The 17,638-nt window shown below is 41.6% G+C and overlaps 1 protein-coding gene across 1 annotated transcript in view; it reads left to right on the top strand.

Annotated features, from left to right (window-relative positions):
* The window catches only part of alk (ALK receptor tyrosine kinase), a 330,599-nt gene that overhangs the window by 287,187 nt on the left and 25,774 nt on the right, over nt 1-17,638 (top strand). The window contains exons 11-15 of the mRNA XM_062398186.1: nt 4,863-4,982; nt 10,976-11,141; nt 12,415-12,562; nt 15,972-16,082; nt 17,224-17,365. Of these exons, the coding sequence (XP_062254170.1) occupies nt 4,863-4,982; nt 10,976-11,141; nt 12,415-12,562; nt 15,972-16,082; nt 17,224-17,365 (687 nt within the window). The remainder of the gene's footprint in view (nt 1-4,862; nt 4,983-10,975; nt 11,142-12,414; nt 12,563-15,971; nt 16,083-17,223; nt 17,366-17,638) is intronic.

Genomic DNA, 17,638 nt, shown 5'->3' on the forward strand with positions numbered 1-17,638 from the left:
CGTTTTATCTTCCCCAGCATCATTAAATTGCCTGATTGGATTAGACAGTACAGGAAGTTCATCCTTTTCTCTCTGTCATGTACCATCACTTCTTCCAGGTTTGTCTGCTGCAGGGAACAGTAGAGAACATCCGGAAATTGCAGCTCACCTGATGAGAGTAGAGTTTGCAGAAACTATTGTCCATGAAAAAATGTCTGCTATGCAGGCTCCTTACTGTGATGCATTACAAAAAAGGATTCATATGACTAGCATGTTATGGCTTTTAATGATATCCTACTTAAATAAAAACAAATGTAAGGCATCTTGGACTGAAGATGCACAGAGGGATTTTTTAATGGACAATAGTTGCTGCATTTATTTCAAAAGAAAATATTAGAGCCCTACTCCAGTATGTGTCTATAACCCACCAAACAAATTGAACAGGTAAAAGAGAAACCACACCCTTACCCAGAGACTAACTAAGAAATTTCAAACACTGGCTAAATGTTAGCTTTGGCAACTAGAGGACATTGATGCTCTGTTTGCAATAGTGTATTGTTTTGCTACTTATTTTAAGTGTTTTACTTATTTACTTTGTTTGGTTAGGTTTAGGTCATTAAGTCACTTGCTCAGGGTTTGAACTACAATTTTATATTTAGTACATACATACAAAATACATAAATGGGAGAGGATCTTGGACGTGAATGGACAAAACCCAAGGAGGCTGGGGTTTCACTCCTGTAACTTCTTATTTTTACCTTCTCCTTTATTATCATTTTCTCTTTTCACATGTTTTTTGGTCCATTTAGGCAACAAAATGACTGAGATAGTTTCGAAGGAAAGAAATCTTAGTTTGGCAAAACAGGCAGCAGAAATACTTGGTTAGACTGTTAAAAGCCAACATGATTGATCTTTCGATTGTCAGAGAAAATGAAAAAAACATTTCTAATGCATATTAATTAGATTGACTCATTGTGTCCTCTTCCTGGATCACAGCCACAACCATCGTTCACTTCTTCATACACTCTACGATAACAGCTATAGCAGCTGCTCTTGGTCCTTGACATCACTGCAGAGTAAGTGCAACACTTCTCAAACAAATAATCATGGCAAAAACACAGATTTGAATTGAAAAAATTCGATATGTTTATTTCTGAAGGCAAAGGAAAACAGCCTCTTCAAACTGTGTTATCCAAAACAACCATGCACAAAGCTCAGTTTTTATATTACAGTTTTGTGCTGTGAGTGTCTTGGCTGGGCTCTGTTTGTGTTGGCCATCATGAAAGCTTGTGTCATACAAGTAAGAAATATTGAAATGTAATAATTTCAGTAACTGTGATTTGAGCGTGTTGGTGTTGGACCTGTAAGTACAGATGCTCTACAAATCCTCAGTGTATTCTCCATGATGACATATTGGGCTCCTTTGTTATTCAAATGGAGTTATAACCCAGGTTCATCAGCCCCCTTGTTCTCTTATACCTTCAGTATCAGCTGGAAGGGCAATCAAAGTCAACTTTGCTGTCAATCCCGCCATACAATACATCCTCTAGACTCTAGAGGGCAGTGCACAGATGAGAGTGTTTTGACAGTGGAGGAGGTTTTGATAATGTAGGCTCCGTTGTAAACAGTGGTCGTCTTGCTCAAACTATTGGTTACTCTGCCCACCCACAATCGCCAGTGGGACTGTTATATTCCATCTGCCTTAAGACTTACTGTCAACATGAAACCTCTGTAGTGTGGACATTTCTCAGAGCTATTACAACGTCAAGATATTTTGAGCTCGTGGCTGGGTGGTAACGAGGTGCCCCAACTGTGGCTGGCCTCTGATGGGCTTCAGGTAGCTTATGGCGCCCTGCTAATGAACAGTGACAGCCACGCCGGCTGTTGCCCTGCCCTCTGGTTCACGCGGCTGTGTGGTGGACCTGCTGAGTTCTCCTCTCGCTGCAGCAGCATACCAATGCTGTCTGCTCCAGCTCTGTCTGTTCCATTGCCCTGCTGTAGCATGTTCCACCATGCTCTGAATAACAATGCTGTGAGCCATATTAGTGACTTTGTTGAAGATATGTGAAAAGTTGCTGACTTGTGTACACATACCACAATGTGGTGCAGAGACATACTGTAGTCACTCACAATCTCTATCTTTATCAAAGCTCCCAAGCAGTGGACACTTGGATGTTCATATCAATATGAGGATTATAGGGTTGTGGAATGAGCTATTGATTTTTGGGGGGCAGATTTTATGTAAGCATTCCAAAGTTCCTTTTAGGTTTTGGATCCAAAAAGTTGTTGCCATGAAAACCGGTGAAAGTTATCAGACTCCATGTACGCCTGAGGTGACAAAATGCTGAATTTAGTTCAAGCACCCATTTACTGATACATAAAGTATTACCCAGAGGACCATCATGGCTGAAATTTCAACATAAACACCGAAAAATAAGTTGTTTACAGAATTAAGTCCAGGAAAAAGGCTGGCTGACTCATAAGTGAGTAGTTTTTTTTCTGACCAAATAGAGCACTGCCAAATTATAGCTTTGCAACCTTTCAGCTGCTGAGGGAGCCCCCTGCCAAATAGCGGTAAATGGTGAGGTTTCAGCCCGAGGTGACAGCGGAGCCTGCATGGAGGCAGTTTCTTTTGTAGTAAATTGATTATAGAGATCAAGATGAAAAGTCTTGTTTTTGTCCCCTGATACTGCCAGAGTGACGTCAATGTCACAATAAGAGATCTTGTAGTTAAATTTCTGCTTGAAATTCAGTTCAATTCTTTGCAAGGTCATGGAAACAGCAGTTGTTCATCAATAGGTTGTTCGTGATAGCAACTTTTTACTCCAGGAACAGTTAAGACTTAGAAGAGCAAAGCAAGTGAATGAAAATATGCTCATGGAACCTTTAAATTATACTTTGCAGCTGTTTGCCATCCAGCTGTTTGGCACTCTGAGATTCTCGGATGAAGAGTGCCTTACAAATAAAATGTATTATTTTGTATTATTATCCAGGGCTGCCCTATGGAGAATATTAGGAGGCTACAGATTAAATAAAGTTTAAAGGGCCACTTATCTTGCTTGAACTATGTTATAGTTCATATTCCATATATAGGACGATAAAGGTGTATAATATGCACACATCCTTTACAATTCATTATTTTATTGCCTCACGTACCTACACAGAGCACATTAAACGTTTTTTATTGAACAGATTGTGAGGACATTATATCTGACTGAAACAGCTCCTTCAGCCACCGGCTGATTCATCCCCGGTGTGTGAGGGAGAGGTACCGCAGGTCCTTCCTTCCTGCTGCTGTCAGACTGTACAACCAGCTGTGCTCTCATTGAACACACAACACAATTTGTGAAATTTATTTTATTTAATATTTAATTATTTAATTATTTAATTATTTAATTATTCTACTATTTACTATTTATTCACTTATTTGCTATTATACTTTTTTTGCTCATTGTTGTTTTTGTTTCTTAACATGTTGTTTTGTTTTTTTTCTTTTGCTCTTGATGCATTGTGCTTGCGCTGCTGTTGTAAACCCTCAAATTTCCCAACTGTGGGACTTTTAAAGGATTCTGATTCTGACAATCATCTTAATTGTTCTAAAGCTGACTTTGCAGTCCTGGCTCTTGTGTGGAATGTGCTGCATCTACCTTTGTAGTAGAAATAATAAATCAGAGACAGAACTGGTAGAAAAAGCAGAAGGTCAAGATCTGAAACCATGCCCTTCTTTTGTGCCGTACCAATACATGATGGCAGCATCATTGGATCTGCAAACCCCAGTAAACCATATCTGATGTCTCAGTTACACTGGTCTTCCATTTCCACAGCATCCAACAAGGATAGCAGCAGAGCCACTGGGGGCTTCTTCCTGCAGAACACAGCATCAAAGAAATGAGAGCTGAACCGAACTCTTAAAAGAAACAAGACCTTTCCTTGAAACATAAAGTCATAGACGCATTTATAGCAGCCAACTATAAAATGTTTGGGGCATCCTGTCTCTTAAAATAGGAAAGTTAAACCACACGAAGGAAGGAAACAGTACATGATCTTATATGCCATCAGTTAACAACAATTAAGTATTTTGTCCTTGGGAGCTTTATAAAAGAGATTTGTCATTTCAGCACTTTCTCAGGTAAATACAGAAATAGTATTTTGTTATGTTCAGTTGGCACGTCATTGTGCCTGTACCCTCTGCAGTCCCTGATCAGACGTGGCAGCAGAATTCGTGTAACACCACTCAGGTCAGCCTTTTACGGCAATGATTGCACATCAAGGATCTAATCAAACGAAAGGCATTCTGCTCAGTGATTCTGTCGAGGGACCATGGGGACTACGGTTTCTTCATCTCAACTTAAAATAGAGAATGGTTACAGGTGACTGTTTTATTACTGGTCAGCATTCGGCCAAGATAGTAGTTTAAATGAGTGTCCCTTGCTTCTTATTGGTTAAGAAGGTTAAAAGGTTTCTCTGTCCTGAGCCATCACAGCCAATCAGCCAGCCTTTTTCCTGGACTTAATTCTGAACTTGCAGGGGAAGGGATCACGCTACCAGCAAGCTTATGATCTCAGTCCTGGGAAAGCGGGGAGGCTGCAGGCTTGGCGGATCGCTCCAAAAACCCCAGACTGAATGGGCTTACACATCTACAGTAGGGACGGAAAGAGAAGGGGAGAGATTCAGAGGAGCCACATGTTATGCATCCTACCCTCTCTGTACAGCCATTGGTGATACAAATGAAAGAATGACCCCTGCTGGTGGTTCTGCATTTTTCTGTGTCTGCAGCTGCTGTGCTTGAGCAGCTCCTCAGTGTAAAAGCAACATGATTATGTCGCTTCACACAAAGGAGAGAAAGCAGTCTTTTCACTGAATGCATTATTTTCCATTTTCAGCCAATGGCGAATTTCCTCCGGTGGTCACCAGCACAACCCTGCTGCCGTTTGGACCACCCAAGAGGACTACAGACACGTCCATTGGAAATCCTTTGATGAAATTCCCCACCCCAGATGACTGTAAGTATGAGCTTTACTGCCACAGTCAAACTGAAAATGTGAGTTAATTTCAGATAGCTTCTCCCCTGAAGAAGAATATTCTCCTCTATTTATCTGTTTCTCCTTCTGTCTCTATTTGTCTTTCCTGTTCTCTCTTTTGCTCGCACATCAGACTCACTCACACAATCGCCTGCATGCCTTAATGACTCACAATAACTGTACAGGTGCTGAACATGGTACAATGCATGGGTTGCAACAAAGTATGTGTGCCCCCTACTGGTCTGTACCATGGCACATCTGTGTGAGTGGCGCAGAGAGACATCCTTTGACATTAAATGGAGCAGGACAGGCAGGTGTTCAAGAGTACAATCCTCTCCTTTTGTTTCCTGAGAATGTCAGTGAAGCCAGTTACACAGACTTGCTATTTTCAACCTCGTACTCTCTCACCTCCACTTCTTCAAAAAGGTGAGGATAGCAGAGGATCATTTTCTAAATTTAAAGTGATAAGTTAGAGTTATGATCACATCAAACCTGCTGTAACAGACACTTCTTCAGCTAGAAGCTTCTAAGTTGTCAAGGTACACTGGAATTTTTGAAGCTTCTCTGCCTTTAAGATATGAGGTATTTCCATTTTAGAGTTACACTGGAAATAATCCTTATTTTTGCAGAGATAATTGCTACGTCTGTAAACATAACACTTTTTATACGATGACTGAACAGATGTGATGTTCTTGTCACTTTGTAATTTCACACCACTTCTCGAGTCCAGAGAGATGATTAGTCTGGACTATTTCACACGCATCATAATTTGCCTTAATCCTTATCTTGTTTTGCAACCCTGCAATGTGGCGTATAAGACTTGGAACGCCCAGCAAATCAATTCTGAAGGGGTATTAAAGCAGGCCTTTTATTTCCAACCGGTTGGAAGAATCATTCTCCCTCAAGCCATTTTAGGACATGACCTCTCGAGGATGTCCGCACAATGGTGTCCGGACTTGTTAATTAAACTGTACCGTAAAGCGCTTTGAGTGGTCATCAAGACTAGAAAAGCACTATATAAATACAAAACCATTTACCATTAGATTTCATTATCCAATTTACATAATGCACAAAGCAAACTATTTGACTACTTTCAAGCCAGCGTTAGTCTTACATTCTGAATTAAGCCTGAGCAGTCCGAGCGGTCAGATGGTTCTCTCACTGTCCGCCCGCACTGCAGATTTAACATAGAGAATTCAATCTGATCAACAGGCGCCAGAAAGGGCAGACGAGAGCAACGGTGCCTGACAAACCACAGAAAGTCGGGTGATGGAAGGACACAATAGGCATAGCTTAACAGCAGCCCAGAGTGGAACTATGCTGACTGTTGACTTGGTGGGTCCTGGACCTGATGCTAATGTGTGGCTCTTTTTGAGCAGCAACTTGTCTGATTGAATGTCTGTGATGTGGGTCAGACTTAAACCTTGAACACAGGGCAGCATGTTCATCTCTTCAGGGTTAAAAAGGGACAGTCAGAGATCAGACTAATGTTTGCCCAGCTGACAAGATGTGATAATGTTACAGGATGATGCACTGAACTGGAACAACAGGCGTCGGTCAACTGGCAAATGAAGGCTACTGTCAGGCGTGTTGGTTTATCCTAAATATGAGAAGATGAGCCGAACTCGGTTTGTTCAATCAAGTATTTATTTAGAAAGCAATGAAAGGTATCAATCAGCAAAGCAATGGGCATCCAACAAGTCGCATCAGAACACGAGACCCATCAGAACGCATCAAACAGCCGGCGCCTGTCTATTTTATAACAGTAGATCTTGTTTCTTCCTCCTTGAAAGTGCGCAGGCGTAGGCCATCCTCTTGGTATTGGACTACGGAAGTGACAAGGAGCCACTCCCAAGGCCTTGACACAGCTGATGGCATGTGGGCCAATGGTGTTGACAATTGGAGAAAAGATTATTGTGTTCTTGCTATATCAAAACAATATTCTGTTTGTACCGACATTCAAAGCAATTTAACCAAAACAACGAAACAGAACTGTGATGCTCACACATTCTAATTTCAAGATTACACAGTAGGAAGGAAAAGGTTATTTATTAATCATTTGTATAGAAGGCATTATATGGCTCAAACTGCTTCTATCTGTATTCATTTAGAGTTGAGTCAGACTCAGAATATAGCTAAAATATTGAAATCCTAACACTACTCAGTCTATCAAGATGATTTTGCGCAGGAACATTTTTAGGATATTCAAAAGGCTTTTTGAGAGGACATTACTCACTAAGACAGATATTAGACTGATAACGAGCAGTGTCACGCAAAGGACTTTGTAATTAATTGGTCGCGGCTGCTACATAAGCTTTTTGTTTAGCATTCACATCCATTCATGGCATGCCTGCCTTGATCCGTCTTTCTAATGGCCAGCCCAAGGAGGACAACTGTCACTGGATAAGGAGGATACATGCTAACAGAGAAAAGCAGTGTAGAATGAAAAATCTATGTGAACTTTAGTATTTGTTTGTGCAACATGAGATTGTCTTTAAAAGTATTATTTAGTGGACGTATAATAGTAGACTTGTAATGGCATGAAAGGAAAAGTTATCTAATGCATTTACTGTGGTTTTATTGCATTCATTTAAAATACTGGTGAAAACAAAGCTAAAATTAAAAAACAAAAATCATATCTATCTACTTATTCCGCAATTTGGACGTTAAGTTATATTTTAATAAACGTTGACTAAACAAGCAAACAGCGCTCTGCAGTAGAGACAGAAGGGGCGTATGTGATGTTTTAGATCCTGAAAACAACGGCAACTGATTCTCCAGTTAAAGGTTCTGCGTACTGAGTAGGGCTTCACTGAATTTTGGATAAACAGGTGAACAGCTATTTGTGCAGGAGCAGTGTAGCAGCTTCAGGGATCTGTCTATGACCACAGGGCGAACAAACAGTCCATTCCAAACACACAGGTTTGGAACGGACACATTTGTCATCTATCTTTATTTCTTTATACTTGGGCATAAAGGAGGCTAACACGACCATGGCTCAAGTAAAAAAAAAATAGAATTAGAGGATGACTCTGAACCTAATCAAATAGCAGGTTAATAAAACACGCCTTCTTGTCTTATGAATTACTGAGCACGGACCATCTGTCTGTCTGAATGTCAATCTGTCTGTTGCAGAACCAAACATCTTCGACATTGCTCATTATTCTGTCACAAAACTGAAAGAATCTAAATGGCTTCATTCTGGCAAGTTAGAAACTCATACTGCAGCATTTCTTCCTACTCGTTTGCTTGTTACAGATTGGCCTTTGTCATTCGCAAAGAATGGGATGTTTGCTGTTATTGTTTTAATAGTGTGCAGACAAGATAAAGATGTCTAGAACGTATCAGTGGTGCAATACAATCAGGCGTGTTCTAAGCTCTGACTCTCTCCCTTTGACTCTTTCTCTCTTTCTCCTTCTTATTCGGCTCATGTGGAACAATTCGTCACTGATGACAGTGTGTACAGCGTTGGCCCTCTCTCTGATGGAGGCCAGTGTTTGTTATGATGATGCCGTTGCACCTGTGGCAAAGTTCACTGAAAAGCAGATTCATATAATAGTCAGGCAGAGTGGGAGTCTCCCCGGGGATGTGTGTGTGTGGGGGTTTGTGTCATTATGTGTGGACGAATGTGTGTGTGGTGGGTCGGAGGGTCTGACAGGCGTGCACACCACTTATTAGAGAAGACAATCATCTTTGAGAGTGACACATCTTGTTTTTGTTTGTTGTGCCAAGTGCCTATCAAAGGCTCATTACACCAGTGGTATGTGTATGTGTGTGCCTGTGTGTGTGTGTGTGTGTGGGTGGGTGTGGGTGTGGGTTTGTGTGTGTGTGTGAACTCGCTCATATCGATGGCCCACAAAGATCAATCACTCGGGGGTGAATTGTGAAACCAAGCGCACCCTGGGGAGACAGGAGAGAGAAATCGAACGAAAGTCTTGGTTACTTTCAACAGCAGCAAAGCTAGTTTCAGGAAGTCAAGCTCACTCTACATACCAACGACCTCATTCATATAAAATCACTAAGAATTCACTACAAATTAAGAACTAAATTGACTATATAACAGACTTCTACCTTAGGTTCTTTCTCTTTAGCATGTTCTACCGTAACTGATTGCCATCTCCGAGTAACCAATGAAGTACAGTAAGTTTTACGTCTAAAGCACTGTTTGGCTTCCGCTGCTTTTCTGCTCCAGTGATGGATTTATTCCCAGTGGTCCCAACTCTTTTACTTTGTAGGGTGTAGAAAATACTGACTAGAGGGCTCAATTTACTGCTGCTGAATGGGATCCAGGCAGAGCTGTCGTCCCTCCACACAGTGTTTTTTGTTACAGTAGGAGTGTATTTGGTAAGAGTATGCTGAACTCCAAATCGTTCTGTTTTCCTAAGCGGTAATTCATGGTGGGTTTTTTTTAAGTAACCTCCTGCTCGAAATGCTTTCTGCCGGCAACCCTTCACCAAACTCAGAAAGGGTTGTTATTTTGGGGAGACGGAGTGTAGGTCAGTATTTATTACGAATGTTGCATCACTTAGCGAGCGCCCACAAAGCTCTGACTGACAAATGTGATAACGTGCAGTCCATCCAGGTCTCAGCAGTGATACTAGTCATCATTTGGAGTGGTGGTGGCAACAACAACTGGCACTCAGGATGGCAGTGTTTCATAGCTTTGAATTGATCACATCCCAAAATATGTTTCCCATGAGAGATCATTTCTATCCTGCCATCCACTCTCCATACCACTTCTCATTTGAGGGTTGCCAGGAGAGCTGAGGCCAATCCCACCTGGCAGTGGGCGAGAGGTGGGCTCATCCCGGACAGGTCGCCGGTGTATCACAGGGCCAACATTTACATGTCTCCAATTAACCCAACCCCAATTTGCATGTGATTGGACCGCTGACGAAGCCAAAGCACCATAAGAAAACCCACAGAAACGTGGGGAGAACATATTACTCGACACACGTAGACCAAAGACATGAACGTGAGATAATTGATAAGAAAATGGTGTATGTTCTGGTTGTGTTATTTCTAGAAAAACACACATGCTAAAAAACATTCCACCTTCATTTCATTTTTTCCTCCTAATTAGTAGATTTTTGCAACAGATTTTTGTAAATACTGGCATCGCTCTTGCAAGGTTTCAGCTTTAATAGACATTAGACAACAGGCGACTTTAACAGCAAAGGTGTTGAGATGAGTTTAAGTAGCACTTGAGATTCATCCAATTAAAATAAAATGTTAAAACTATATCGGTATCACAAACAGTATTACAGTCTGAGGTCAGAAAAGTTGCTGTGTTGCAGATACGACTTTGACTTTAGCTCCTCTGCAGATATGCAATGATCAACCCTGCTCTGAAATGAATGATAAGTAGTCTCTGAGCGACCACAGCCCGTCGGAGGGAGGAAGGGGGGGGGGGGGGTTGCTTCAGATGTGCTTCAGTCCCTGGTGTCTCCCTCACTGTTCTGTGTTCACAAGCCTTAAATCAGGATTTAGCACTGCAGTGTTAAGTCCCTCCACGTCCATCTGACAAGATTAATCTAGTGCTAATTAAAGAGAAAAGAACTCCAATTAGCATCAACACGTGGGATTACACAGAAAATGAGGAGAAGTGTTTGTCACCTGTGATCCTGTCTCTGTGCATGCCCTGCTGCAGTGAAAATGATGATAGCAGCATTTCATATGAGTGGCTTCCAGTTTAAAGATTGCCTCCCCAATATGTAATCATTTGCCTCATGTCTGCACATTTGTGTTTTATTGACGTGAAAGTGGAGCAGTGGGGAATGTGAAGGGGAATGATGTGAGACAGATAGAACTGTAATGAGTCTCTCTTCAGTCTCTCTATCATCTTTAAGTTCGCTAAAATGTATGCGAGATGGAATACTGCATGTGTGTGTGTGTGTTTGCGTGTGTGTGTGCGTGTGTGTGTGTGCCCTCTATGATGTTCTAAATGTTTTTTTTCCCCTTTTATTCATTTATAGCCATGAAATGGAGTTTTCATACCTGTGGGGCTGTGGGGCCCGAAGGCCCGACGCCCTCTCAGTGCCTCAGCTCCTACAGGAACAGTAATGTCAACGTGACTGTCAGCACCCGAGGGCCCTTCAAAGGCATTCAAACGTGGCAAGTCCCAGAAACTGGCACCTACAGGTAAGACTGATGCCAGAGTATAAAGACCTCTGAGCACACAAATATCTGCCTAACTGTTATTTTTACAACACTTGTTTCATTCAGCACCCACTCTGTAACAATGCTATCACTTTCCTAAGGGTCACTGTGTTGCAAGGTCAATCATTAAATTCACTTGGGCTCGTGAGCATTTAGTAAACGGTACACACCTCTCATTTTTTGGTATCAGCACACACTGTGCAACTGGCAACAATGCAGGCTCTTCCTCACACCCACCTCCACTCCTCTGTGCATCAGTGGCACATCAATCTTCCGCAAGCAAACAGAGAAATATCACTATCAGATTTTTGCAGGAGGTTGGCGTTACGGCAGCTGAAGAGCATGATTCACTCAGCACCTGACTCCGAAAATCCAAAATCCACCCACCTCCACGTCTATGTTGGTGGCCTTAAAGGCTTCAAAAAACCTCAAAAATCTGCCGCAGTGCATTGACCTCCAACTGTGCACTGCTACAGGATTAATCCTGTAATATCCACTGCCTTGTGCAAGATCAATATTCCTCCTGTGGGCATTCATGACAACCTGAGGTGTTTAACTTGGAATTGACTTGAAAGCTTCTAGCCTCCCACATCAACACAGAAAAAAACACACACACACATACACACATACACACACACACACACACACAAACACACACCACTAAGCCCAACCAAAACCCTTTACTCTTAAAATACCTTACAAACAAAATAGTGGACATCAACGTCAAAACACCTGTCCCAGAGTTTTAGAAAAACACCTTCTGCCTCCACGCTCACTCCGTAATCGTGGTCTTGGTGCGTGATCCCGGTTTAGCTGGCAGAGCTCGTAAATGAAGCTGACAGACGGCCACAGGGATGAATGTGCGCTCTGCATCTCCCCGAAGTCATTAGGCAAACAGCTGAGGTAGCTACTGGGCACCGGGCAACGTTCTCTCTCGCCCCACCAAACTCGACCACCAGGGAAGACAATTATCGAAGCTCTCCCAAAAACCAATCAAGCTGTTGTTTCTTTCCTGGCAAGAAAACTGGAGCGTTTGAAATGGGTTTCGTTTGCCACTAAGGTGTGTGTTTGAAGGACAGATTTTGTGTCCATGCAGTTGAACATGGAAGACAAAATATATGCATCATCACTGTGAAGTTACAGAGTTATAATGTTATACATTTTTATACCCATTGAAATGAAATGAGGCCGCCTTCCATTCCCACTACTGAGATTTTTTGATTTGTGCTGTGGTTTTTGTTTGTTTCTCTGCCAGGATCACAGCGTACGGTGCAGCTGGTGGTCGCAGCGTATTGGCCATGAGCAGGTCACATGGTGTATACATCACTGGAGACTTTCTGCTAAGGAAAGGAGATCTGATCTACATCCTAGTGGGACAAAAAGGAGAAGACGCATGCCCCAATGTGAGCCTTTTTTAATTTAAGAGTCAACTATCATGCTTTACATCAAGACATGTTTAGTAGCATATGACAAGCTTTGGTGTACATTTATATACTAATATAGTAAAATATGAAGCAGCAATGTTCCCTCTTAAATATTTGCTCACTACTGGAAAAATACAGATCCAATTTGTGCAACTACTGTGAATTAGCTTCAACCATTTTCTTTTATATGGAGTCACAAATATTTTACCGTAGAATCTGCTTATTGCGATTCACGTTTGTCATGGGCCGAATTGATCATTGTAACCAGTATTAAAATTAAATTTTGTAATGGTCCAAACATGTATGAAAAGACCCAAACTGACACTCTAAGTCTACTTGATCACTATAACAAAATTATTTAAACAGAATTTGTATAGGAATGATTCTTAATACAACGTAATTTGCTAATGAATTAGACTGAAATATATTTAATTTACCCCACTGTTAAACCTGATAGGGTTGGAATGGAAACTATGAGACTCAACATTGGGTAACGTTGTGCAAAGTGCAAGACTTTCATGGACCCTGGCAATTTACCCCCCTGGACCCTGAGCGGCCCCTAGCCTCACTTTGGATCCCTATGTGCTAAGTGCTTACGCTTTATGGGCACCAGTGACTGTTTAAGTATGCGATCGACTCTTTCAGTGATCTCTCCATTGTCTCTCTCAAGCTTACTTGTGTTCTTTTGCCAGCAGTGGCTGTCATCCATTACGCTCAGGAGTTTTTTTCACTGGCAGCAGCGCAGCATGCTTCCCCTCTCAGTTCACAACACTGAGACTAAAACCCCCACTGGTTGCCAGCGAAACCATCCATCATTTGCTCTTCAAACATTCCACATTCCAGGCCTGTCCCTCGATGAGTTAGTTACTAGTCAAACAACATCATTGAGGAAAATTACCCAAAGAAGCTGGAAAGTTTGCCAACTGGAAGAATCAATCTTTCTCAGTCTCTCTGTAATTCAACACATTTCTATATTGAAGAGAAATTTTCATAAAGTGTCCTACCTTTCCATCAGTCAATCAATCAATAAGACTTTAGTGCTTCATCACCTCCCCCACTACATACAAACACACAAACACACACACACGCAAAGGCACACACAAACACACACACACACATAGAGAGAGAGACAGACAGACAGCAGTGCTTAATAGAGCACTTAGAAATAAAAGAACTCTCAGTAAAAAGAGGAACTGAGGAAACATTCACTTGGACAAGAGGCAAAACATCCCCAATAAACACAAGCAAGGCCAGCTTCCGCAAGATACCAAGGACAAACAATAATGGCAAATAATGATAATTGTATTTTGTGTATTTATATAGTGGTTTCAAAAGGAAAAACAAAAAAGTGACAGCACAGAAATATAAACGTCAAGAGAAAAAATCACATCAAAAACTATTTTTTGTTAAAGCCCTGGCTGTCGAACAGTGTTTTCTCAACTAGCTTTCCCTCCGTCGAGGGAAATGATACCTCCCTTGTCCGGACAAATACTCTTCTGTGCGTCTCAGGCACAATGGCACATAGACACACACCCATACACACGCACCTCCTTTCTGTCGTTCACTCCCTCTCCCAGACAAAATCTCAACTTTAAAGTGACGAGCTGGAATGATAGAACAGGCTGATAGGCAGAGAGAGTATAGAAAACTCTCCCATAACAATTGAGTGTGCTTTATTTTACCCCCTCCACCTGTCAATCACAGTCAATAAAGTCCCGCCCCTACTCCAGTCCTCTCGGCCCATCAAACTGGGTTCAGACAGACAGGGGAGCGGAGGGAGCGATGAGCGACTGTGAGTGGGACCTTGTGAAGTTCCAACATAGTGAGGGGAGGAAACTGTTGCCCTCTCTCTCTCTCTCTATCTCTGTCTCTCTCTCTCTCTCTCTCTCTCTCTCTCTCTCTCTCTGTCTCTCTCTCTCTCTCAGAGTAGGACTGGCTCCAGGCAGTTCAGCACGATCGCACAAACAAGGCCAACACATCAATTCAAAAGACGTCAGCTGTGCCAATGTCCCTGCATCTAACATCATTTGCCAACAATACGTCCAGTCCCATTTAAATAAAGAGGCTGTATTTCTGGGAAACAGACTGGAACGACGACAAAATGACTGACAGGCTGTCTTTTAGGTTAAAATGACCATTCATCTTAAAACATCTTGAATCATAATGCCAGTACACCATCATTTTGTTTAGTTTAACTGTTATATTCCCTTTTAAGATTAAATGCACTAGTGATGTGCTCGTTCTAAACCTGCCTGTTTGGATGGGCTTCAATGAAAGCTTTTTAAGTGAATTTTTTTCATATAAGGAACCTGAATTAGTTAAAAACTTTCAAAATAGCTCTTGTAGTTCAGGTCGATATAAAGCATTACAGAAGTGACACGTACATTGTGCTTCTACTTTGAAGACAAATTACTGAAGAGGAAGTGATTCCATGAATGCTGCTTCCATGACAGAGATCAGCACCTGTGAAAGCCTGTGTCAGTCTGATACGGGGAAATAAAACATGAAATTATCAAAATGACTTGCCTTCAACTTTGATTTGAGGTTTGACTCAGTTGCCAATCACTGGATCCACAGACTGAGGGCACACTGGCCCTCCCCCACAGACTGCTGTAGAGCGCCAGTCCCCTGTTTATAATTATTTTATAAATATAGAATGTATCTCGTCTCCAAATCGCACCAATCTCAGCACTGCACTTTCTGTGACAATTTAATATTTGCATCCCAACTAAGAAGCCGATTAGAAGAAGGGTTCATGAGATATGCGTATCACATACAGACGTTTGTGGAATTAGTTGGTACATTATTTTTTTCCACTTTAACCTGCAGCATTCATAACAAAATGATAAGAAATGAACAATCATCGAGTTAACGTGAACATGAATCTATTATGAAATACAGTTATATCATTTAATGTCTGTTTTTCCACATCTCGTAAAAAATAAGAAACATTACGTTTGTGAACAACACATTAACTCTCTATTTACAGATCTGCAAGATTAGCAACTATACAGAAGATACAATCTGGATTCTTTTTGAAATGATACTGAAACTCCTGAGATGTCTTATTGAGTCAGGAACATGAATCCAACACATGAAACAGATTTGCAGTCATGTAAAACCCCGAAGGTAAAAACAGGAAAATCAGTAAACATCCTAACCTCACTGGAACTGTCTGATAAAGAGAACGACAGCTTGTGCTTTTCTCTTCCTTTTTAAATCTCGATGTCTCCACTTGGTATTCGCTCCCCACTGAAATGCTAAAATCTCACATTTCCAGGAGCCTGGGTTTGGCAACTGCTCTGCCTTCTCATACACGACTGACATCCCTGAAAGCAATTCCTCTGCGAACTGACGTCTCTCTCTCTCTCTCTCCCTTCTCTCGCAGGCCAATGGCATACTGAATAAGATCTGCCTGGAACAGAGCAGCCCAATGGTGAACAAGACTCAAGTGAAAGGGGGCGGAGGAGGGGGCGGAGGTGCTACGTATGTATTCAAGGTAAGAAGGTGCCGAGGAGAGGAAACACCTGGGGAGTCAGGGAGATACTGGTCATAGACAATTTAATGTCACGTGTATGTTGTTTATTAGTTTTATTCTTTGTCACTCAGTCTGCATTGTCTTATGTCTTAGGCCTCTCTACCCCAGGATCCCAGTGCGTGTTTAAATCCCCCAAATATATTGAGTCCCCTTTTCTTTATTGCAGTATGTGTAGGACCCAAGGTTGAGTTGAGTTATGAGGCCGGACAGATAACAAGTGGAGCAAGGTGCATAAAATCTCTGTGAGAAAAAGACAGAACAATGATTTTGGCAACATGAGCCAACGTTTAGATACATTTGTCAAATACCGTAGCTTCACATGGAGACATCTGTGGCCTGTGTGACTTGGTGAGATTCTATTATTCCTTTTTACGAGGACCACCCTGACTTGGTGACGGCATTGCAACCGTTAACTTGTTAGCTTTCTATATGGCTCATCTGCCTCATCTCCCTGATGCATCCAGTTTCATTTTCAATACATTATTTCAGCCATATCTGTAGAACATACATTGGAGCAAAATGTGTCTACCAAAACCTGTGTGTACATTGATTATTGACATGCAAACAGTTAAAAGACAATGCAAAAAATAAGCAGCCGTTTAAAAGACTCATAAAGTACAATCAAGTGCCTGGGTTTAAATTATTTAAGTAATACACAATAAAAATCATCTGTCTCCAGAAAACACTTAATTCCTAAACCCTGTAACATGTCACTCACAATACTTAAGTATGATTTTCCAGTCAGAAAGTGTCTCTTACCTCAAGTAGGAGACATATTAGGTTACAGGTTTTGGACGTACATATGTGTTCTCAGCTCACTGTATCGTTCAAGTACTTCATATTAGATATAAGAGAAAAGATAATATTATATGAAGCTCGAGAGCCCGGCCACCCGAGAGACTTGAGCTGATAAACTGAACAACAGCCGTTAATAAACCTATATATTCCTCTAAAGGACAGATCTCCTCCCTTTTGCTTCATAAAGCGGAGATAAATATGAGTCATATCATCTCATATGAGTCCCAATGTTCCCCAAAGGTTGTTTTTTCCTCTAAAGATCTGATTCCTCTAAATATTTTAACTCTCAACAATAATGACCCAGGTGAACAAAGATGTGCACATCCCCCTCATCATTGCTGCTGGGGGAGGTGGCCGGGGATACAGCAGCCAATCAAAAACCCAGCTGGAGCAGATGGACTATGACCCCAGCCAGCCGGGACGCAATGGGAAGTCGAGCGCAGCAGGTACAATACCACAGCTTTGATGTGTGTTGGTTCCATGTCTTTTTAGTTTGCAGCTGATTGTGTAGTGATTATGTTCACATCTAACTCTGTACACTGGGATATTGACACCATGAAAGATAAGAGTTGAAAGCTAATACTCCACATTGCTGTAATGTATATGGTTTATCTTTCCCAGCTTAAAGATGAGAAGATGAGTGTTATATGTTCTCTTCTGCATGGATCCACAATCCAAAACCATGTTTACAGGAGGCCTTAAGGGAGTGTATGTGCATG

The sequence above is a fragment of the Platichthys flesus genome, chromosome 10 (assembly GCF_949316205.1).
Source record: "Platichthys flesus chromosome 10, fPlaFle2.1, whole genome shotgun sequence".
Lineage (NCBI taxonomy): Eukaryota > Metazoa > Chordata > Actinopteri > Pleuronectiformes > Pleuronectidae > Platichthys > Platichthys flesus.